This window comes from Triturus cristatus, chromosome 12 (assembly GCF_964204655.1).
Source record: "Triturus cristatus chromosome 12, aTriCri1.1, whole genome shotgun sequence".
Lineage (NCBI taxonomy): Eukaryota > Metazoa > Chordata > Amphibia > Caudata > Salamandridae > Triturus > Triturus cristatus.
The window spans coordinates 496,883,366-496,906,851 of record NC_140595.1 but is presented as its reverse complement, the minus strand read 5'-3'; the positions used below and the strand labels follow the sequence as shown (position 1 = coordinate 496,906,851).

Genomic DNA, 23,486 nt, shown 5'->3' with positions numbered 1-23,486 from the left:
GGTGAAAGCTAGACTGGCCACATGGTGTTACTGAGAGGCCCAATGATCTGGCCATAGCATGAGAATTCTTGAAGTGCTCCAAGGTCGAATCCGCCTTCTCGCCAAAGAGACAAGATCCGTCAAAAGGCACATCCATCAAATTAGCCTGGGCATCGCCCGAGAAGCCAGTGGTTCTCAGCCAGGTGTGGCACCATGAGGCCACTGTCGAGGAAACCGCTCTGCCCAGTGAGTCAGTCGTGCCAAGACCACACCTAATGGTGAATTTTGCTGCATCTCTTCCATACTTCACTGCCTGGGAGAGTATGGCCTGTGCCTTTTCCGGAACTTGTGGAGGCACTTGCGCAACCGTCTCTCAAAGAGAGTGTGAGAAACGGCCCAATAAGCACGTGATATTCACTGACCGCAATGCCAGACTTGCAGAAGAAAACATCTTCTTTCCAAGTGATTCCAGTCTCTTGGATTCCCTATCCGGAAGGGTGGAAGCGAATGCGCCATGAGAAGTAAAAGGCTGCACCACCAAGCTCTCAGGGGTGGGGTGTTGGCTGAGGAGCTTTGGGTCACCTGGAGCCGGCTGATGGTGGCGTGCAATTGTCCTATGCACAGGAAACCCTGTGCTAGTCTTGGACCACGTGCCTAGTAGGACATCAGTAAGTGTCTCATTCAAGGGAAACAGGGGTTCAGAGGTGTAAGCTCCAGGCTGAAGCACTTCGGGCAGGAGATTAGTCCTGACGTGCACAGAGGGCAACTCCAGTTTAAGGACCTCAGCTCTGTCCTCCTTACCACCATGGCATAAGAAGCCCCCTCCTCCGTAGCCACAGTTGAAGGAGAAGGCATGCCAGTATCTGGGGATATATCCAGTCCACTGGCCTCCCCAAGTTCCTCATAACAGTCCATCTGTACCAAAGGCACAGCCTGGTGTTCCAGAGTCCAAAGACCCCTCCCAGTCCTCTCCCGTGCCTGAAAAATCTTGAAAATTACCAGGCAATAACAGAGAACCTCTGGGTTCTACCAGCGCCAGAATCGATCCGACTCGGAGTCATCGGGGATAAGGATGGGGCTGGCATCGCCTGTGGGTGCCAGCAGCATCAAAGACATTGACTTCGGGTCTGACACAGCGGGAGGTTGCGTTGGCACAACCGGCGTCATCCCAGATCCTGAATCGGATCCCTAGGCCCCACCACACCGTGCCTGGAGCAGATGGCGTTGAATCCGATGGGGCCCCCTCCAACCCGAAGGTTCACCAGTGAGGTCAGTCAGCTCAAATACCCAGCACATGGCCTCATAAAACTCTTTGATTTGAGCGGGGTTCGCTCAAGCTCCCGGAAACAGGGGGAGGCACAAAGTCGACCCTGGGTCCGGCTCCGCAGAACACTGCCTAGAAAATTGGTGCTCCTTACCTCCTTCGTCGATGGACGACAGTTGAGGCGAAGATGAAGTCCGCTTGGAATCTTCTTCTGCCTCCTCCCAGAGTGTCCTGAAGACCTCAAGTGCTAGGAAGAGGACCTGGGGCTCCTGGAGCAGTCCCGCGACCGCCTCTCCTTCAAACAGGAGCAGGATCTCCACAGAGTTTCGCTGGCTGGTGTTGACTGTCGGGCGACAAGATGCTTAAAAGCCTGGTCCAGCATGGCCGTTGGAGCCATGGCCCGACAGTCCGAGCACGACTTCGAGTCATGGTCGTGCTCAACACACCAGAGGCGGACGAGTTGGGGGTCGGTAACCGACATGGTGCAGTGACAGGTGCCACCCAGTTTGAACCCTGTCTTTCTTGAAGACATCCTCGACACACTTAAAGAAAAAAAGTCCACAAAAAGTCGAAAAAATCTGTCGCTTTCCTGTTCAGGGCTTAACTGGCGTGGAAAGAAAAGAACTGACGTGGCGGGATCCGGTCTACAACGTAGGGGACAATGGTTTATAGCCCAAGACAAAACGGTCAGAAATGGGTGTAACATTGTAAGATCGGATCCATGAGGCAGTTTGCTAACAGAGTCAAAGTACTTGCTACATAGGATCTGTAAGTAACAAGATCCCACCACACTCACAGCACACTTTAGGGTGTGTGCTGATATTTACACCACAGTGGCCCCTTTTCTTTGAGCACGCACTTTCAGCTGGTCCTGACGAAAGCCTCAGGAACACATCTGAGGGCTGAAACTAGTAGACCTGTAATTTTTAAAGGGATACAGAGGTTCATTTTAAAACCTCATGTGTATCTCGACGATGTTTTTTACCTATATCCTAGGACCCTTCCATTAAAACTTTTATAAGGGTACGTACGTCCTAGAGATATTTTTAGCATATAATTTCACTTCACATAGCACTCTTCACACGACAACCCGCTCCGCTGTAGTTCAGGCGTTGAAGCACAGCTGGATTGCACGCGGTAATCCAGCTGGGCCCCGATGATGAAGCATGCCACCTACTAGGTAGGTGGGTGAGGGGCTTCCTTAAACAACGATCTGTTGTTAGCGCTCCTTTTTCGAAGGTACAGGTCAAGAACTACGACCTTAATACCTACTAAAGGACTTGTCCACTTTGTTTATTCGAATACTACCTAGGGAAAAGGACAAGTAGCCTTTCTATTTTTCCTTACTCTCTAGTTGTTCTGATGTATGCACTTGCTATTCACTAACAGTAGGGGGAGAGTGAAGGTAGGCTGCAGTTTATCAGTCAGCTGGGCAGTGGACAGAGGGACGAGGCAGGGCTGCGCCTGGCTCCACTGATATTTGCCCCGGCTATTGAACCATTGGCAAAGGTGATACACGCCAGACATGGGGGTGATGGCATATTAGTGGGCGACAAACATGAAATCATCTCAGTTGATATCTTTTTGAGCATTAGGAATCCTAGCGTGGTGTGCCGTGGAAAGTACGATTCAGGAGGTTGTGCGTTGCTCAGGTTTTGGCTGAATTCCAATATTCAGTCCTATATTCCATCAATATAGAATATACACAAAGAGAGGAACCTTCCAATATACAGCTCCAATCAGCTCCGGTTAAGTACCTAGGCATATATGAGAGTTCACTCCTGATTAACTTGGAGCGTAATGTGCACAGATGACTAAGCTTTTCATTGTCGTTGCAGGGATGTATAGCTATAAGTAAAATGATTTTACTACCCCGGACCCTATCCATCCTGCAATATATAACGATGCACATACCAGATGACTGCTTCTGTAGATTGGATGGCCTTGTCAGGTTGCTATATTGGGGCTCAGGAAGAGAAAGGATAAGCCTTGACGTTTTGAAGCTTCTGTGGGATGGTGGAGGCCTGCAGGCACTTAACTTCAGAGTTTATTACCAAGCACTGCAGCTCAAGCATGTTGTCCCTTGGTTTATTGACGAAGACACAGATCCGATAGTTCAGATAATGAAGTGATTATCAGGGCAAGTGAGGCTATTGGCACTCCGCCTAACATTGTATTTATTTAGAAAGGTTTTATATAGCGCTGGCTACACCCATGGGTATCAAAGCGCTTTACATAAGTATAAAGATAGTACAATCGAAAAGTATCAAGAAATGAACATCGTAAAGTGAAAATACAGAAGAAAAGTGCGATATTCAGATGAGATCAGTATAGGTAAACATATTGAACATAAGATTTGCGTTGGTAGATAAGCAACGGAGGGAATTGATTTAAGGCAAAGATAAAATGGGTATATACATTTTTAAAACAACAGGAGGATTAACTGCATAGTAAGTGTATATAAGGAGCAGGTTTGATGTGAGAGGAGGGGTGAAGGAGTGGAGTCAGGGAGAGGGAGGGGGGGAGAAAGGGTAAGAGCGAGGGGGAGAAAAAATGAAATGGGGAGGTGGATAGGTGGGCGGGAGGGAGAGGGGGAAACACACGAGGAGCGAGATGGATTTAAGGGCCCCAATATTTGTTGAGCCGGTAGAGTTTGAGGTCTTTTTTGAAGCTGAATTAAGAGGGATTGCAGCGTAAATCATTTGTGTTTTTGAGCAATTTCTTGTTGTGAAAACCTTTTTTGGTGGGTGGGACTTCTTAGTGCTTTCAGTTTGCACCAGTATGAACAGTACATTTGTGTGATTCTGTATGAATGTTTGTTTTGGATGTGAATGAATGTATGTGTGATTAGTTTTCTTTCTCCTAGTGGGAACCTGTTTTCTTCTTTCTCTGTTGCATTGAATTTTTCTAATGTGTAAAACATGTATAACCTGAAATTACAAAATTAGTGAAATAAAATTTGTACTAAACACAAAGGGAAGTGGTTGTATATATATGTATGTATACATTTTCTATGTTCGTTTCTTTCAGAGTGTCTCTAGCCTGTATTTAAATCTTTGATACATTGTACTTTTTTAATATAAAGGGTAGAGTTTATTTCTCTTTGTACTGAACTCGCTTTTTCCCCTGAGTCTCTACCTATATATTTTACCTTTAGGGGGCCCCTCTGTTTATAGGTTATTTAGGTGCAGGACATCAGAATGGGATTCAATTTTATAGTATAGTTGAGTGTCATCTGCGTATAGGTGGTAGTTGATTCCAGCTTGTTTTAGTATGGCAGTAAGGGGGTTCCATAAAGAGGTTGAAAAGTGCTGGAGAGAGAATAGAACCTTGGGGCACACCAAGAGAGACTTGAGTGGGATTAGAGAGACAATTTTGGATATTGACTTGTTGAGTTCTATGTTGAAAATAGGAAGTGAACCAATTGAGGACAGGACCATTAAGGCCGAACTGACATTTGAGTGTGTTAAGTAGGGTTGTGTGGTTGACTTTGTCAAATGCGGCAGAGAGGTCGAGGAGAATGAGTAGGGAGGACTCACCCTTATCCAGGGTGTGGTGGATGTCATCAATGATTTTCAGCAATGCGGTTTCAGTGCTACAGCCTTTACGGAAGCCGGATTGTAGAGGGTCAAGTAGGTTGGATGTGTCAATGTGTTTGTCCAGTTGGAGTAGAGCACATTTTTCAAGGGCTTTGGAGAGGAGGGGGAGGTTGGAGATAGGGCAGAGGTTGTTAGGGTCGTCAGGATCAGCTTTAGAGTTTTTGAGAATGGGGGTGATTTGACCAAGTTGGAGGGAGACTGGAACACACCCCGATGTAAGGGAGGAGTTTATGATATTGGTCCTGTATGAGACGATGACATGTTTAAGATCTTGGACAAGGAAAGAAGGGAGAGGGTCTTTTGAGTGAGATGACGATTTTAGTTTAGACAAGATATTAGAGACTTCAAATTCAGAGACAGGGAGGAAATTATGCCACGAGGCTTTGTTCTTAAGTTGTTGGTGGGAGTGGTTGATTACAGGAGTGATTGTGGCAGGAAGGAGTGGGGAAGAAACAGGGGGCAAGGTGGATAAGGCAAGGAGTACAGGGGTGGCATCCGCGGTATCCTGACGTATGAGAGGGGTCTGAGTTTGAGCGAAAGATTGATCAATTTTGGCAATTGTTTCGGTGAAGTAGGTGGCGATTTCTTCACATTTAGTAGTGGAGGCCGTAAGCTTAAGTGGGGTAGCGGAGGTTTGTTTTCTGACAATGTTGAACAGTTCTCTGGGTCTATTTTTGGCACTTGAGAGTTGCAAACGGAAAAAAGATGCCTTTTCATTAAAGATGTGTTTCTTGTAGGAGGATCTGGCAGTTCTGAGGAGGGCAAGATGAGAGGGAGAAGGGTGTTGTCTCCAAGTTCTTTCAGTCATTCTGAGAGCACTTCTTTCTATGTTGAGGTCCAAGTTAAACCAAGATTTAGAGAGGATTTTTATTTGAGTTTTGAGTTTAGGTTGGGCTATTTGGTCTAGAACCTCAGCGACCGATTTATTGAAATGCTCAGTGAGCTCATTGGCGTTAAGAAAAAGAGGGGTGAGGCGAAGTTGAGCTTGGAGTTTGGACTCTAATACTCCTGGGGGATAAGATTAAAGTTTCTTGTTAATTTCATAATTTTGGTGTTTTTAGGTGGGGGGGGGGAGATTGTGAAAAGATTGAGGTGGTGGTCTGACCAGTCAATAGGGATGATGTTGGAAAGGGAGGCCAGATCATTGTTAGAGATGATGACATCAAGAATGGCGCCTTTAGAGTGAGTTGGGGAGAGGCAGAGTTGTTTGAGGTCGTTTATCTCTAGGAGATTAGAAAGATGTTTAACTGAGGGGTTCTCTGGATCATTCCAGTGGAGAATGAGATCTCCAAGGAAGAGGTTTTTAGAGTTAGAGAGGATTGAGTAAGCAGGTCGGATAGTTTGTCTACAAAGTGAGGAGTGTCACCAGGAGGGTGGTAGATATTGTGTAGGCGAATCGGGGGGAGTACCTTGGACTTTAAGTTCGGCACCGAGGTATTAGAAGGTTGAGTAGTCAGTATTCTTGGCAAGAGAGATTCGGAATTGGTTTTTGAAGATTATGGCTATTCCCCCTCCTTTCCCTACTGGTCTTTCTTTTCTGATGATAGAGTAACCAGGGAGGCAGAGTATGTCGAGGATGGGAGATGAGTGGCCACTCAGCCATGTTTCAGTGAGGAAGGCGATGTCAATAGCTTAATTCAGAATGGTTTCGGAGATTTAGGATGCATGGCAGACGGCCGAGTGGCAGTTAACCAGCATACAAGTTAGGGAATTATGGTTAATTTTGGGGGGAGAGCGGGAGCGGATGGTGATACGTTGCGGGGGGAGTCTCGGGGAGTTAGGAGAGAGGGGGATTTCACTGGTCCCAAGGATAACTGGAATGAGGGGGTGAGGGGGGAGCGATCTTTAGGCGTTGTTGAAGGGGGGTAAGAGATTTCGGATGCATGGCAAACGATCGAGTGGTCGTTAACAGGCATACCGGTTAGGGGGTTAGGGTTAGTTTTGAGGGGAGGGCGGGAGTGGATGGAGGTGCGTTGAGGGGGGAGTCTGGGGGAGCTGGGAGAGGGGGGGATTCCACTAGTCCCCAGGATAACTGGGATGAGAGAGTGATGGAGGGAGTGAGCATTGTGCGGTGTTGAAGGAAGGTAAGATTTACAAAGGGCAGAGAGGTCGGAGTTTGAGAAACCATTTGATGTGCGATGAGGTCTATGAATCCGACTTTCCGAGTTGTGCTCTAGAGTTTGGGTTTAGCGACCTTTTGGAAGCCGGAGTAGGGAGATGTAGAAGTAAAGTTAGAGGTCCTAGGGTTGAGGGATATAAGTGGTTTATAATCCTCTCTAAGTAGGGAGAGTTTGGTCACTAAGATAGAGATATTGCGGTGAATGTTGATGAGTGTTTGGGTAAGAAGGGTGGGTGGGAGAACGGAGGGGGCTGGGATGGTGAGCGGTGTATTTTCAGTATTGGTTTGTGGGGAGGGGAGTGATTGATCAGGAAGGGAGGGGTGTTAGGAGTAGGTGAGGGACGGAGATTCATGTCGGGGGATGGGGGAGCGGTGTTGAGGAGGGCAGGGCACTGAGAGAGGAAGGGGGTAGGTCTTGAGTAGGGGGGAGAGGTCGAGATGAGTGTTGGAGGAGATGACATTGATGTTGGGAGAAGGAGTGTAGTTAAGAGCTTGAGTGGAGGGGAAGAGATCAAGATGAGTGTGGGGAGAAACAACCTGATGGAGTATGTTATTAGAGGGCGTGGGGTTTGGATTGTTGATGAACGAGAGATTTGGGGGGATGTAGAGTGAGTTGGGGATGACAAGGGGGGATTCAGGAGGGGGCGATTGATTAGAAGTAGAGGCTTGAGAAGGGGGAGAAGGGGAAAGAGGAGGAGAGGATGAGAGGAGTGTGAGGAGGATTACCATCAGAGTTTGAGGTAAGAGCGTGGTTAAGAGGATGAAGAGTAGGGGAAAAAGGGAGAAAAGAGGGAAGAGCACTTAGGAGTGCACGGGAAGTGGGGGGGTTAGAAATGGGATTATGAGTTTGGAGGCATTGGTTATGAACGTTAGTGAGGGTAAGATTATTGGTAAGCGTGAGAGTTGGGGAGATGTCAGATGAGGTGGGGGTGTACCAGGAGAGGGTGAGTGAATGGGAGTAGAGGAAGTGGTGACATCGATAGGGTTAGAGTTCGTTAAGGGAGGAAGTGCTACAATAGGGGAAGGAGGGAAGAGTACAGGGGGATCACGGGGTGGTATGGGATTAGGATAAGAATTGAATAGATGGAAGGATAAGTTGCCGAAATGAAGTTTAAAAATGTTAAGGTGATGTTCCGATGCTTGTATGAGGAAGTTTTCTGTTTTGAAGATGGAAATGTCAATAAGCCCAGGGAAGGTTGGAGAGGAGGAGGTGGATAGTTTAAATCCGTAGGGGATTTTGCATGATTTTGTGACCGGGAGGTGACGGAAGAAAATACTATTCCATTTCGAGGGGCGCTTGGAGTAGAAGATGTAATTGTTTTTTATGGGGGAGGAGAGGCTGTGGTAGTTATCTACAATTAAGGTTTCATGGTGGCGGATCAGGGTTTTATTAAAGTTTTTCTTAGCATTTTTGGAAAGATTGGGAGGGTAAGGAATGGTCCAGGAGTTAGGGCCATGTTTGGTTAGTGAAAGGTCTTGGGAGTCTATGATGTGAATGGGAGGTGACATGTTTGGTGACTAATTAGGAAGGAGAGGAGGGAGAGATGAAGGGAGAGTGGTGCAAGGAGCAAGGGCGGAATCAGAGATTAATGAGTAAAGGGGAGCTGATTAGAGGGGGGGATACGCGCCAGTAAAGAGTGAAAGCAGCAAGATTGACTAGTATGACATAAGGCAGTGCAGGTGGAGGAACAGGAGTGGATGCGTAAATTTGAAAAGGGCAACCATACAAGTGAATGCGTAAATTTGTAAAGGCAAGTCATGCAGAGGGGTTTAGGGGGTTAGTTGGGTAACAGATTAATTTATCAGTTTACACGGAGAGCGATATCCCATATGTAGATAAATAACATATTGTGGACATATTTCCTAGATACAGATAAATAACAAATCAAGCACAGCGTATGAATAGGGAAACAACAAAGGGACATTAATTGACCCTGTGGTAGTGCATGGGCAAAAACAATGACAGCTTTCCCAGAGATATATAAATAACATATTAAAGACAGTGTATATTGAGGAAAATAACAGAGGGACAATAGATAATATTGAGGAAAATGACAGAGACAATAGATAACCCTGCAATAGCAGACAATGACAGAATTCCTAGATGCAGAGAGATGACATATCATGGGCGGCCTTTATTGTGGAAAACCAATGAGGGGCAGTAATTAACCCTGCGATAGCGCATGGGCAGCTATAGCCATGGCACGCGTGGTCACTGTGAGATTTATTGAGGAAAACCACTGAGGGGCAGTAATTAAACGTGCAATACTGCATGGGCCGCTATGGCCATGGCCCGCGTGGTCACTATGAGGGGATGGGAGGGGACTTGGGGACTAGACCGATTGTGGATTAACTGATAAAGACAGTGGAGGTTCAGTTGCGTCACCAGAGCGACGACAGTAGATGTAAGATGCCAGTCCAGAGGGTGAGTCGCAGCGTTGCACGCAAGTTTGGGATCAGCCGGGGAAGGTCAAGAAGAGAGGACAGCAAGGGGAGAGTAAGTAGGAGAAACTTACTGAGAATGACAAATTGTAATGGTAGTGAATCCCATTAGGTAGTACAAAATCAGGTGGATCTTTGTCCAATTGCGGGGCTAGGTATCAGGGGTCTAGAAGTGATGTCAGCCATGGAGTTAGGTGAAGGGGACAGTAGAAGGAGAGGGGGCGCACAGCGACATGAGGAATGGGTCAGCATTTCCAGGGGGGGAGGGGAAATCAGGAGCAGGTCAGCTGTAGAGGGTAGGGAAGGGGTAAAGGACCGAAAACCATATCAGTAGTCAGGGGATCAGGGGTAACCATACAGCAATAGCAGGCGCATTTCAGGTGGTGACACCACAAAAGGATTAAAACAAGTATCCAAAATGCAATTCAAGGCGGTGATTCATCAGAAAGGTTAACTCATGCACACATACCCACTATTCAGACTTATAAAATAACAAACTGCTTACCCACGCTCCCATAACCACAGTGAAGGCTGGGAGGCAGAGGTGGAAAGCAAGGGTGTATATCAAGCGTAGTTCAGACATTGGCATAACGTACTGTTAGTTAGATGAGGGAATTGTCATAGGCTCCAACTGCTAAGTGGAAGCTTGGAGAAGCTCGATTAGGGTCCGATTGGGCTAGGGGAGGTCGCCATTTTGGGGCCTTAACGAAGGCAGACACACTCTAAGATTAGTTGAGGAAAAGCAGGCAGGGGAGCAGGGCGATCAACTACCGGGGTGCCATGAGGGCACATAGAGGATGGGAGGCATTGGAGTCAGCTGAGCGGTGGAAAAGGGGAGCAAGGAAGACATGTGCCACGGACCTACGTGTAGATTTCAGGAGGGCACGTCAACGCTCAGCACCCGGGGTCCGTGGGGGTCAATCATGTTTACTTTCAAATAATCAACAAAATCAATGTCAATGCTCGGCAGCCGGGGTCCGAGGGGTCAATCCATGTTTACTTTCAAATAATCAACAAAATCAGTCAAGACCTGTGTGGAGCAAACCAATCTCATCGACCGGATACAGACGGGATTTTCACCGACGGCGGGATGAGCCAAGGCAGCCCAAAGATCGAGGAAGCAGTGCTGGTGGCCCAAATCAGCAGGAGAAACCCGCGCAGCCAGACAAGAAACGAGTCGAGATTAGAGCCGACTACGGGATGGGTCTGGGCCGCCCGATTCACTGGAGCAGTGTAAGCTGGGACAAAAGGCTGGAAGTTAAGCGGTTCCAGACTGGCCGGTGCGTTGGGAGGGCGGTTCAGTAGCGGGTTCATCGGGTCATCGCGGTAGGCGGTGGGGGTCTCATGGAGCACGCCGTAGCGCCGGACCATAGGATCGGGGGCCTCAGGATTTCTCCGCGACCCAATGCAACCGTCTTGTTCGCCGGGTCAGCAGCTGGCCATATCACACAGGCAACAGGCGGATAGGAGGATCCGGAGCATGCTCAACAGGTCCTCGGTCGTCACAGACGGTGGGAAAAGATCAATGCGTCCATCCATCCACCCGGATCGGGTGCACGGATCAACGGGTCAGCCACGGGCAAGTCCAGGCAGGCGACAAGCAGCGTGGCGGATCCAGAGCGGGCCCACCAGGACGTCGCGGATCGCAGCATACGGTGAGACGCTTTCCGAAAACACTCTGTATTTTTTACAATTGTTTTTGATTCTGTTGTTCCATATAGTGTTCAGTTCCGATTGGTAAGGTTCAGGTGGTCCGGCAATACAGGGGAAAATTACAGATTTTGTGATCCCCAAGCCGGGAGCTCTTGCGAGGAGCTCTTACACGGCGGCCATCTTGCCAACAATAATCCTCCATCCGGCAAGCAAAGGGCTAAGTTGCCACTGGAAACCCGAACCATCCTAGCTATATAGAACAAAATGTCCAGGGAGTAAGGGAGCAAGTTTATATATTTTCAACAGCCGGTCCTTTGGCATATGGGGATACGCATAGCGATACCTGCTTTCCTGAGACACAGGAGTGGGGACGATAGTCTCCAATGAATGGGAGATTTTTAGGACAACGGTAGACTGGTCCCCATTTAGCAGCCTTCTGTGCTAGATGGGGAGTGGCCAGCAATTGCTTTCTCACGTATGCATAACCATCAGAATAGGAGGACTGAGTCCACACGCATTAGAATATGTTTACCTAATTCCAAGCTAGCTCACAGTGCCCCATCTGAACTCCTATCCAGGGTGCCAGATAGTATATGCAACCTCAGAACACGACCAGTCTAATTTCCCATGAAAAGCGTGGAAACAGATCTAGCCTTTTGTTGTTACTCAGGAATGGCCAACACAAAACAAAAAATAGAAATTGGTTCAAACATTTATTGAAACACTGGTATCCTTATATAAAAAGTGTGAGCTTCAATTATTACTTCAATTATTACCAAGATGAAACATAGCTTTGTAACCAGCATTACAAGACTGGTGAAAAAGATAAACAGTTCAACCATCATAACATTATCGTGTCATTATATAATTATATTTATAGTCCTATCTAATACTACCTGCACAAGCAAGAGCATAGTGGGAGTGCCATGTGCCAGATCTCTTGGGACAACCCAACCCCCTTAACCTGTGTATGGTGTATCAAGAAGCTTATCTACTCTCTTCCTTTGCAGGATGAAGGTTAGAGTAAGCGGAGTTGCATGTCAGTTACAGTGCACAGCGTTCCAGGATAATCACAGCAGAAGTGCTCCTCTACCGAAATGTGTCACAGAGGCATTTTATATAATGAAAGCGCTGTTCCAATGGCACTGTGTTTAAGGTGCACAGCTGATGTGATTGTTTGTCTTCAGGCTTAGAGCTGTCTCCAACCGAACATTCAAATGTAAGGGCGTCACGTTCAATGTTATTAGCCTTGGAAAGAGTAACAGGCAACCTGATAATATGCCTACCATGAAATGTACTGCATGCAGAATCATTTCTCAGTATTTTATCGTATGTGCAAAGCTTGTAGAAAGTCACCATTAGAAAAAGATGTCCAGTTAAAAGGTGTAGTTTAAAATGGAGACTTTAGCACGGGTTCTGTTGAACCTTACAACACAAACCCTGCAGCGCACAGTGAAAGCCCTTGAGGTAGGCTGCATGCAGTGAGTTAGACACTGGGCTTGGTTGCCTGTGGCCATTCCCCATTGAGTAGGGCCAATGTGCATGTTTCGACAGGGTTGGGATCTTGTAGAGGGTTGTGTGCCGAGCCTAGATGAATGCCACATATTGCAGTGCATCCCCATATGCACTGCCAAAGGTCCTGTGCAGCAGAGGGCTGGGCAAAGGGCCTGGCTGCTGGCCAGTCATTGTGGCCCACCCTACTGTATACAAAGCGGGGGTGGTTGCTTATGGTTGGTTGGGAACAGGGAACTGTTGCATGTGGTGTATGTAAAAAAAGAAAATCATAGAAAAATATACAAAATTAAAGTTTAGTTATTGCTGGCTTTGGTTACACCACGTTAAGATATGTTTAAACAAAGTCTTAGAAACTCACTTTAAAACCACACTAAAGTGCAATTATGGTTACAAATTAAAACTGAAAAATCACTTATTTACAAGTTATGAAAATAGGACCACAATCCACAACTAGCAAAACAGCCATCAAAACAATAACACGCACAACAAATGCAACCAGGAATTCATGGATGACCCTCATGATAGCACCACCACCACCACCAGAGTCCAGGAATTATGGCCTAGGACAAGACAGAAGACTCAAAGCTATCAAACCCATCTTACTCTAGCCTCCAATCTAGGTTAGTTTCCTTTGTGGTGCTATGAATAAGAGTTAGTTAATGAAATCATATAGAGCAGAGCTTTCCAAACTGTGTGTCCCGACACAAGCACTTAGCACATAACTGCTGCTAATTAAGAGGCATTCCTTTGAAAGACAGACAGAGGGAGGAGGGCGAGGGAGACAGATAGAGGGAGACAAAGGGAGGGAGACAGACAGAGAAAGGGAGACCAAGAAAGAGGAAAAACGTGGGAGACAGAGAGAGAGGGAGACAGACCAAGGGAGACAGACAGAGAAAGGGAGACCGAGAAAGAGGAAAAACGTGGGAGAAAGAGAGAGAGGGAGACAGGGAAGGAGGGAGACAGAGGGGGGAGGGGGACTGATGGAGGGAGGCAGATGGAGGGAGACGGAGGGAGGGAGGCAGACAACAGGGAGACAGACGTAGACAGACAGAGGGAGGGAGACGGAGGGAGAGAGAGGGAGGGAGATAGAGAGAGGGAGACAGAGAGAGAGGGAGACAGGCAGAGGGAGGGAGACAGAGAGATAGAGAGAGGGAGGTAGACAGAGAGAGAGGGGGAAGGAGACCGAGAGAGAGACAGAGAGAGGGAAGGAGATAGAGACAGACCGAGATAGAGACAGACAGAAACAGGGACAGACAGAGAAAGATGGAGGCCGAGACAGGGACAGGGGCAGACAGATAGAGGCAGAGACAGACAGAGACAGAGAGACAGAGAGGGAGACAGGGAGGGAGACAGCAACATATAGGGACAGGCAGAGACAGGGACAGACAGAGACAGAGACAAGGACAGACAGATAGGGCAGAGACAGGGAGAGGGAGACGGAGGGAGACAGAGGGAGACAGATAGAGGGAGGAGGGCAACAGAGGAGTGGAGACAGAGGGAGGGAGTCAGATAGAGGGAGACAGATAGAGGGAGTCAGAGGGAGGGAGTCAGAGGGAGGGAGTCAGAGGGAGGGAGTCAGAGGGAGGGAGTCAGAGGGAGGGAGTCAGAGGGAGGGAGTCAGAGGGAGGGAGTCAGAGGGAGGGAGTCAGAGGGAGGGAGTCAGAGGGAGGGAGTCAGAGGGAGGGAGTCAGAGGGAGGGAGTCAGAGGGAGGGAGTCAGAGGGAGGGAGTCAGAGGGAGGGAGTCAGAGGGAGGGAGACAGACAGACAGAGGGAGGGAGACAGACAGACAGAGGGAGGGAGACAGACAGACAGAGGGAGGGAGACAGACAGACAGAGGGAGGGAGACAGACAGACAGAGGGAGGGAGACAGAGGGAGGGAGACAGAGGGAGGGAGACAGAGGGAGGGAGACAGAGGGAGGGAGACAGAGGGAGGGAGACAGAGGGAGGGAGACAGAGGGAGGGAGACAGAGGGAGGGAGACAGAGGGAGGGAGACAGAGGGAGGGAGACAGAGGGAGGGAGACAGAGGGAGGGAGACAGAGGGAGGGAGACAGAGGGAGGGAGACAGAGGGAGGGAGACAGAGGGAGGGAGACAGAGGGACGGAGACAGAGGGACGGAGACAGAGGGACGGAGACAGAGGGACGGAGACAGAGGGACGGAGACAGAGGGACGGAGACAGAGGGACGGAGACAGAGGGACGGAGACAGAGGGACGGAGACAGAGGGACGGAGACAGAGGGACGGAGACAGAGGGACGGAGACAGAGGGACGGAGACAGAGGGACGGAGACAGAGGGACGGAGACAGAGGGACGGAGACAGAGGGACGGAGACAGAGGGACGGAGACAGAGGGACGGAGACAGAAGGACAGAAACAGAGGGAGACAGACAGACAGAGGGAGACAGATAGAGGGAGACAGACAGAGGGAGACAGACAGAGGGAGACAGACAGAGGGAGACAGACAGAGGGAGACAGACAGAGGGAGACAGACAGAGGGAGAGCAAGAGGGAGAGCAAGAGGGAGAGCAAGAAGGAGAGGGATGGAGACAGAGGGATGGAGACAGAGGGATGGAGACAGAGGGATGGAGACAGAGGGATGGAGACAGAGGGATGGAGACAGAGGGATGGAGACAGAGGGATGGAGACAGAGGGATGGAGACAGAGGGATGGAGACAGAGGGATGGAGACAGAGGGATGGAGACAGAGGGATGGAGACAGAGGGATGGAGACAGAGGGATGGAGACAGAGGGATGGAGACAGAGGGACGGAGACAGAGGGATGGAGACAGAAGGACAGAAACAGAGGGAGACAGACAGAGGGAGACAGAGGGAGACAGACAGACAGAGGGAGACAGACAGACAGAGGGATGGAGACAGAAGGACAGAAACAGAGGGAGACAGACAGAGGGAGACAGACAGACAGAGGGAGACAGACAGACAGAGGGAGACAGACAGACAGAGGGAGGGAGACAGACAGACAGAGGGAGGGAGACAGACAGACAGAGGGAGGGAGACAGACAGACAGAGGGAGGGAGACAGAGGGAGGGAGACAGACAGACAGAGGGAGGGAGACAGACAGACAGACAGAGGGAGGGAGACAGACAGACAGACAGAGGGAGGGAGACAGACAGACAGACAGAGGGAGGGAGACAGACAGACAGACAGAGGGAGGGAGACAGACAGACAGACAGAGGGAGGGAAACAGACAGACAGACAGACAGACAGACAGACAGACAGACAGACAGAGGGAGACAGACAGACAGAGGGAGACAGACAGACAGAGGGAGACAGACAGACAGAGGGAGACAGACAGACAAAGGGAGACAGACAGACAGAGGGAGACAGACAGACAGAGGGAGACAGACAGACAGAGGGAGACAGACAGACAGAGGGAGACAGACAGACAGAGGGAGACAGACAGACAGAGGGAGACAGACAGACAGAGGGAGACAGACAGAGGGAGGGAGACAGACAGAGGGAGGGAGACAGACAGAGGGAAAGAGACAGAGGGAAAGAGACAGAGGGAAAGAGACAGAGGGAAAGAGACAGAGGGAAAGAGACAGAGGGAAAGAGACAGAGGGAAAGAGACAGAGGGAAAGAGACAGAGGGAAAGAGACAGAGGGAAAGAGACAGAGGGAAAGAGACAGAGGGAAAGAGACAGAGGGAAAGAGACAGAGGGAAAGAGACAGAGGGAAAGAGACAGAGGGAAAGAGACAGAGGGAAAGAGACAGAGGGAAAGAGAGGGAGGGAAAGAGAGGGAGGGAGAGAGACAGAGGGAAAGAGACAGAGGGAAAGAGAGGGAGGGAGAGAGACAGAGGCAGGGAGACAGAGAGAGAGGGAGACACAAAGAGAGGGAGACAGAGAGAGGGAGTCAGGTGGAGACAAAGGGAAGGAGAGGGAGACAGACAGAGGGAGACAGACAGACAGAGGGAGACAGACAGACAGAGGGAGGGAGACAGACAGAGGGAGGGAGACAGACAGAGGGAGGGAGACAGACAGAGGGAGGGAGACAGACAGAGGGAGGGAGACAGACAGAGGGAGGGAGACAGACAGAGGGAGGGAGACAGACAGAGGGAGGGAGGCAGACAGAGGGAGTCAGCTAGAGGGAGTCAGCTAGAGGGAGTCAGCTAGAGGGAGTCAGCTAGAGGGAGTCAGCTAGAGGGAGTCAGCTAGAGGGAGTCAGCTAGAGGGAGTCAGCTAGAGGGAGTCAGCTAGAGGGAGTCAGCTAGAGGGAGTCAGCTAGAGGGAGTCAGCTAGAGGGAGTCAGCTAGAGGGAGTCAGCTAGAGGGAGTCAGCTAGAGGGAGTCAGCTAGAGGGAGTCAGCTAGAGGGAGTCAGATAGAGGGAGTCAGATAGAGGGAGACAGATAGAGGGAGACAGATAGAGGGAGACAGATAGAGGGAGACAGATAGAGGGAGACAGATAGAGGGAGACAGATAGAGGGAGACAGATAGAGGGAGACAGATAGAGGGAGACAGATAGAGGGAGACAGATAGAGGGAGACAGATAGAGGGAGACAGATAGAGGGAGACAGATAGAGAGAGGGAGACAGGGGGAGGGAGACAGACAGAGGGAGGGAGACAGACAGAGGGAGGGAGACAGACAGAGGGAGGGAGGGAGACAGAGGGAGGGAGGGAGACAGACAGAGGGAGGGAGGGAGACAGACAGAGGGAGGGAGACAGACAGAGGGAGGGAGACAGACAGAGGGAGGGAGACAGACAGAGGGAGGGAGACAGACAGAGGGAGGGAGACAGACAGAGGGAGGGAGACAGACAGAGGGAGGGAGACAGACAGAGGACAGACAGAGGGAGGGAGACAGACAGAGGGAGGGAGACAGACAGAGGGAGGGAGACAGACAGAGGGAGGGAGACAGACAGAGGGAGGGAGACAGACAGAGGGAGGGAGACAGACAGAGGGAGGGAGACAGACAGAGGGAGGGAGTCAGATAGAGGGAGTCAGATAGAGGGAGTCAGATAGAGGGAGTCAGATAGAGGGAGACAGATAGAGGGAGACAGATAGAGGGAGACAGATAGAGGGAGACAGATAGAGGGAGACAGATAGAGGGAGACAGATAGAGGGAGACAGATAGAGGGAGACAGATAGAGGGAGACAGATAGAGGGAGACAGATAGAGGGAGACAGATAGAGGGAGACAGATAGAGGGAGACAGATAGAGGGAGACAGATAGAGGGAGACAGATAGAGGGAGACAGGTAGAGGGAGACAGGTAGAGGGAGACAGGTAGAGGGAGACAGATAGAGAGAGAGAGAGACAGATAGAGAGAGAGAGACAGATAGAGAGAGAGAGACAGATAGAGAGAGACAGATAGAGAGAGGGAGACAGACAGAGGGAGGGAGACAGACAGACAGAGGGAGGGAGACAGACAGACAGAGGGAGGGAGACAGACAGAGGGAGGGAGACAGACAGAGGGAGGGAGACAGACAGAGGGAGGGAGACAGACAGAGGGAGGGAGACAGACAGAGGGAGGGAGACAGACAGAGGGAGGGAGGGAGACAGACAGAGGGAGGGAGGGAGACAGACAGAGGGAGGGAGGGAGACAGACAGAGGGAGGGAGACAGACAGAGGGAGTCAGATAGAGGGAGTCAGATAGAGGGAGTCAGATAGAGGGAGTCAGATAGAGGGAGTCAGATAGAGGGAGTCAGATAGAGGGAGTCAGATAGAGGGAGTCAGATAGAGGGAGACAGATAGAGGGAGACAGATAGAGGGAGACAGAGGGAGACAGACAAGAGGGAGGGAGACCAGAGGGAGACAGACAGACACAGACAGAGGGAGGGAGACAGAGGGAAAGAGAGGGAGGGAGAGAGAGAGAGGCAGGGAGACAGAGAGAGAGGGAGACAGAGAGAGAGGGAGACAGAGAGAGGGAGACAGCGAGAGGGAGTCAGGTGGAGACAAAGGGAAGGAGAGGGAGACAGACAGAGGGAGACAGAGGGAGGGAGACAGAAGGAGAGAGAGGGAGACAGAAGGAGAGAGAGGGAGACAGAAGGAGAGAGAGGGAGACAGAAGGAGAGAGAGGGAGACAGAAGGAGAGAGAGGGAGACAGAAGGAGAGAGAGGGAGACAGAAGGAGAGAGAGGGAGACAGAAGGAGAGAGAGGGAGACAGAAGGAGAGAGAGGGAGACAGAAGGAGAGAGAGGGAGACAGAAGGAAAGAGAGGGAGACAGAAGGAAAGAGAGGGAGACAGACAGAGGGAGACAGACAGAGGGAGGGAGACAGACAGAGGGAGGGAGGGAGACAGACAGAGGGAGGGAGGGAGACAGACAGAGGGAGGGAGGGAGACAGACAGAGGGAGGGAGGGAGACAGAGGGAGGGAGGGAGACAGAGGGAGGGAGGGAGACAGAGGGAGTCAGATAGAGGGAGTCAGCTAGAGGGAGTCAGCTAGAGGGAGTCAGCTAGAGGGAGTCAGCTAGAGGGAGTCAGCTAGAGGGAGTCAGCTAGAGGGAGTCAGCTAGAGGGAGTCAGCTAGAGGGAGTCAGCTAGAGGGAGTCAGCTAGAGGGAGTCAGCTAGAGGGAGTCAGCTAGAGGGAGTCAGCTAGAGGGAGTCAGCTAGAGGGAGTCAGCTAGAGGGAGTCAGCTAGAGGGAGTCAGCTAGAGGGAGTCAGCTAGAGGGAGTCAGCTAGAGGGAGTCAGCTAGAGGGAGTCAGCTAGAGGGAGTCAGCTAGAGGGAGTCAGCTAGAGGGAGTCAGCTAGAGGGAGTCAGCTAGAGGGAGTCAGCTAGAGGGAGTCAGCTAGAGGGAGTCAGCTAGAGGGAGTCAGCTAGAGGGAGACAGACAGAGGGAGACAGACAGAGGGAGACAGACAGAGGGAGACAGACAGAGGGAGACAGACAGAGGGAGACAGACAGAGGGAGACAGAGGGAGAGCAAGAGGGAGACAGAGGGAGAGGGAGGGAGACAGAGGGAGGGAGAAAGAAGGACGGAGACAGAGGGATGGAGACAGAAGGACAGAAACAGAGGGAGACAGACAGACGGAGACAGACAGAGGGAGGAGGGCGATGGAGGGAGCGAGACAGATAGAGGAAGACAGATGGAGGTAGACAGAGGGAGGGAGACAGAGGGAGGGAGAGAGAGGGAGGGAGAGAGAGGGAGGGAGAGAGAGGGAGGGAGACAGAGAGAGGGAGACAGAGAGAGGGAGACAGAGAGAGGGAGACAGAGAGAGAGAGGGAGACAGACAGAGGGAGACAGACAGACAGAGGGAGACAGACAGACAGAGGGAGACAGACAGACAGAGGGAGACAGACAGACAGAGGGAGGGAGACAGACAGAGGGAGGGAGACAGACAGAGGGAGGGAGACAGACAGAGGGAGGGAGACAGACAGAGGGAGGGAGACAGACAGAGGGAGGGAGACAGACAGAGGGAGGGAGACAGACAGAGGGAGGGAGGGAGACAGACAGAGGGAGGGAGGGAGACAGACAGAGGGAGGGAGATAGAGGGAGTCAGATAGAGGGAGTCAGATAGAGGGAGTCAGATAGAGGGAGTCAGATAGAGGGAGTCAGATAGAGGGAGTCAGATAGAGGGAGTCAGATAGAGGGAGACAGATAGAGGGAGACAGATAGAGGGAGACGGAGGGAGACAGACAAGAGGGAGGGAGACCAGAGGGAGACAGACAGACACAGACAGAGGGAGGGAGACAGAGGGAAAGACAGAGAGGGAGGGAGAGAGAGAGAGGCAGGGAGACAGAGAGAGAGGGAGACAGAGAGAGAGGGAGACAGAGAGAGAGGGAGACAGAGAGAGAGGGAGACAGCGAGAGGGAGACAGCGAGAGGGAGACAGCGAGAGGGAGTCAGGTGGAGACAAAGGGAAGGAGAGGGAGACAGACAGAGGGAGACAGAGGGAGGGAGACAGAAGGAGAGAGAGGGAGACAGAAGGAGAGAGAGGGAGACAGAAGGAGAGAGAGGGAGACAGAAGGAAAGAGAGGGAGACAGAAGGAAAGAGAGGGAGACAGAAGGAAAGAGAGGGAGACAGAAGGAAAGAGAGGGAGACAGAAGGAAAGAGAGGGAGACAGAAGGAAAGAGAGGGAGACAGAAGGAAAGAGAGGGAGACAGACAGAGGGAGACAGACAGAGGGAGACAGACAGAGGGAGACAGACAGAGGGAGACAGACAGAGGGAGACAGACAGAGGGAGACAGACAGAGGGAGACAGACAGAGGGAGACAGACAGAGGGAGACAGACAGAGGGAGACAGACAGAGGGAGACAGACAGAGGGAGACAGACAGAGGGAGACAGACAGAGGGAGACAGACAGAGGGAGACAGACAGAGGGAGACAGAGGGAGAGCAAGAGGGAGACAGAGGGAGGGAGAAAGAAGGACGGAGACAGAGGGATGGAGACAGAAGGACAGAAACAGAGGGAGACAGACAGACGGAGACAGACAGAGGGAGGAGGGCGATGGAGGGAGCGAGACAGATAGAGGAAGACAGATGGAGGTAGACAGAGGGAGGGAGACAGAGGGAGGGAGAGAGAGGGAGGGAGAGAGAGGGAGGGAGAGAGAGGGAGGGAGAGAGAGGGAGGGAGACAGAGAGAGGGAGACAGAGAGAGGGAGACAGAGAGAGAATGAGACAGAGAGAGACAGACGGAGAGGGAGGGAGGGAGACAGAGAGAGCGAGATGTGTGTATGTCGGGTCTGGTGGCTCAGTGGACGAAGGCATCCGCTGCAGGGGCCTGTGTTCAACCTCATGGTCTCAAATTTGCTTGAAAATGCACCATCTGCCCACTTTTATTTCAAAATTTTATTCTGGGGGAGAGCCCCCCTCCCCCCCCCCCCCGAACTCCTCTCAAGTGGTTCGGGCTTGCTTGCTATGCTCACTCGCTACACTGCCTTACTGTGTCCCAAAATGATGCATCTCCAAAAAGTGTGTCACCAACATGAAAAGTTTGGAAAGCTGTGATATAGAGTTTACAGATTTTCTCTCTTGGTGGGAAACAAGGAATCTACATAGCTGCACGAACATACAAGGTTAAGCACAGAGAGGAGAGGAGTTACAAAGTTAAATATAATCACATTTTGGTTTGTGGGCAAACAAATTAAACTATTATATAATGGAAGATTGCTAAAAATGATGAGATCAGGTGTAGCACTTGACCCTTTCAGTAGCCTTGGATCAACATTGAAATAAGGCTAGTTTTAGGAGGCAAATTTATTACAGCCAAATACAAATACTTCAAAATCATAAATTCATTTAAGAGAAAACAAAATGTTATTATGTATTTCAGAACTTTCTGTCTAGGAAGTAAAATAATGAAAGTGATACATACCATCTCGATCTGCCATGCTGTCAAAAAATAACCAGGCGCCATCTTCTTTCCCATACTTTACAAAAGCTACATAGTGGCTTGTTTCTATGCAGAGTACAGCAAATAAGTCCATCTTCTGGCAAGGCATACAGCCACGTCTCCAGTCACGCTCGGAGAGGTCTTTTGGAAGGGACACTGGGTTGTACTTGTGACTCTGCCTTTTAGGATGTAGGTGAACCTATATAAAAACAAAGACAAATACGTTTTGAGAAACCATCTACACCATCTCTAAGCAATTTCTTCTGTATTATCTTTTATACTTAACAAAAAAGATGTGTTGGCGTCACTATTGTAGCTGCGCTTTATCATATCTACAGTCAGCACATTGTTTCAATAAGGAAAATATATTTAGTACAGAATACATAAATGCAATCAGGTTAACTATGGTCAAGGAGACAGAAAATTAAATGTCTAATGTTGAACGACAGCTACGCAAAATACACTCATTGTTTTAGAAACACTCCTAAGTAATAGAACAAGTTACTTCACTTCAGTAGTACATTTTCTACGACATATTACATATTCCCAGACATTTCTCGTCTTTACATCTCCTCTCCAAGAGTCAGACTGTAGCCACACTTTCTCCTAATTCCCTTCTGGTGCTAGGTAGTGCAAATGTGGCTTGAGCTACACACGTTGTGTTTCATTGTATGGGATTTTCAAATCTCTAAATGCGCCACCTCGGACCCTGGTAACAGTTCCTTCCAGTCTTCCAAACAGCAGAGAAGCAAAAGGGAAGTATAAAGGGAGAACATAGGACACGATTGCTATTTATTTACTAATTTCATTTTATTTGTTAGTTTTTACCATATTCACTTCCCTAAGACTTCGAAATCGAGGGCAATGAGGAATCTGTGGGCAGACATAGTATCCACTAGAAAAAGGCTGACAGAAGTAATTTAACTTCTCTTTTGGTGGATAGTTATCCACAGATTTCTAATTTTTTAATGACTCCAATGTCAATGTCAAGAGGCAGGTCTGAGGGAAACGCCACCCCTTTTACATGAGAACATTTTGCAGATCAGCCTTTTTCCCAGGTCAAATATCCAAAACTACCACTGCCTTTAGCCAGTGACAATATTGCAGCCTTGCTCATCAATCAATCAATCGGGGTTTGTAAAGCATGGCTACTTGAGTGGCTCAAGGTGCCGGGGTGGGGGTGGTGGCTGCTAGACTACCTGAGCCCTAGAAGAGCCAGTTCTTAAGATCTTAAGTGAATTGGGCCGGCAATGGGGATAGTCTGAGGTGGAGAGACAGGGTGTTCCAGGTCTAGGCTGCGAGGTGGGAGAAAGATCTTCCTCTGGTTCTAGTCTTGTGGATTCGAGGAAAGGTGGCCAGGGTCAGCTGGGCAGAGCGGAGGTGTCTAGTGAGTACGTAGAATTAGAGGTGGTGGTTCAGGTATGCTAGTCCTGCGTCGTGGAGGGCTTTGTAGGCATGTGTGAGGAGTTTGAAAGTGATTATTTCGTTGACTGGGAGCCAGTGGAGTTCACAGAGGTGTTTGGTGATACGGGGGATGGCAAGAACCAGTATGGCTGCAGCATTCTGAATATTCTGTAGTTTCTGGGCGACGCTCATGGTATAATGTGCTTCATATATCATCAGGTGGTTCTTTT

General features: G+C 49.9%; 1 protein-coding gene across 12 annotated transcripts in view; it reads right to left on the bottom strand.

Annotated features, from left to right (window-relative positions):
• Positions 1-23,486, bottom strand: part of CYLD (CYLD lysine 63 deubiquitinase) — a 434,005-nt gene that overhangs the window by 11,964 nt on the left and 398,555 nt on the right. For all 12 annotated transcript variants that reach the window (XM_085638705.1, XM_085638699.1, XM_085638698.1 and 9 more), the window contains one exon: positions 21,835-22,051. In XM_085638705.1, coding sequence (XP_085494831.1) covers positions 21,835-22,051 — 217 coding nt within the window. The remainder of the gene's footprint in view (positions 1-21,834; positions 22,052-23,486) is intronic.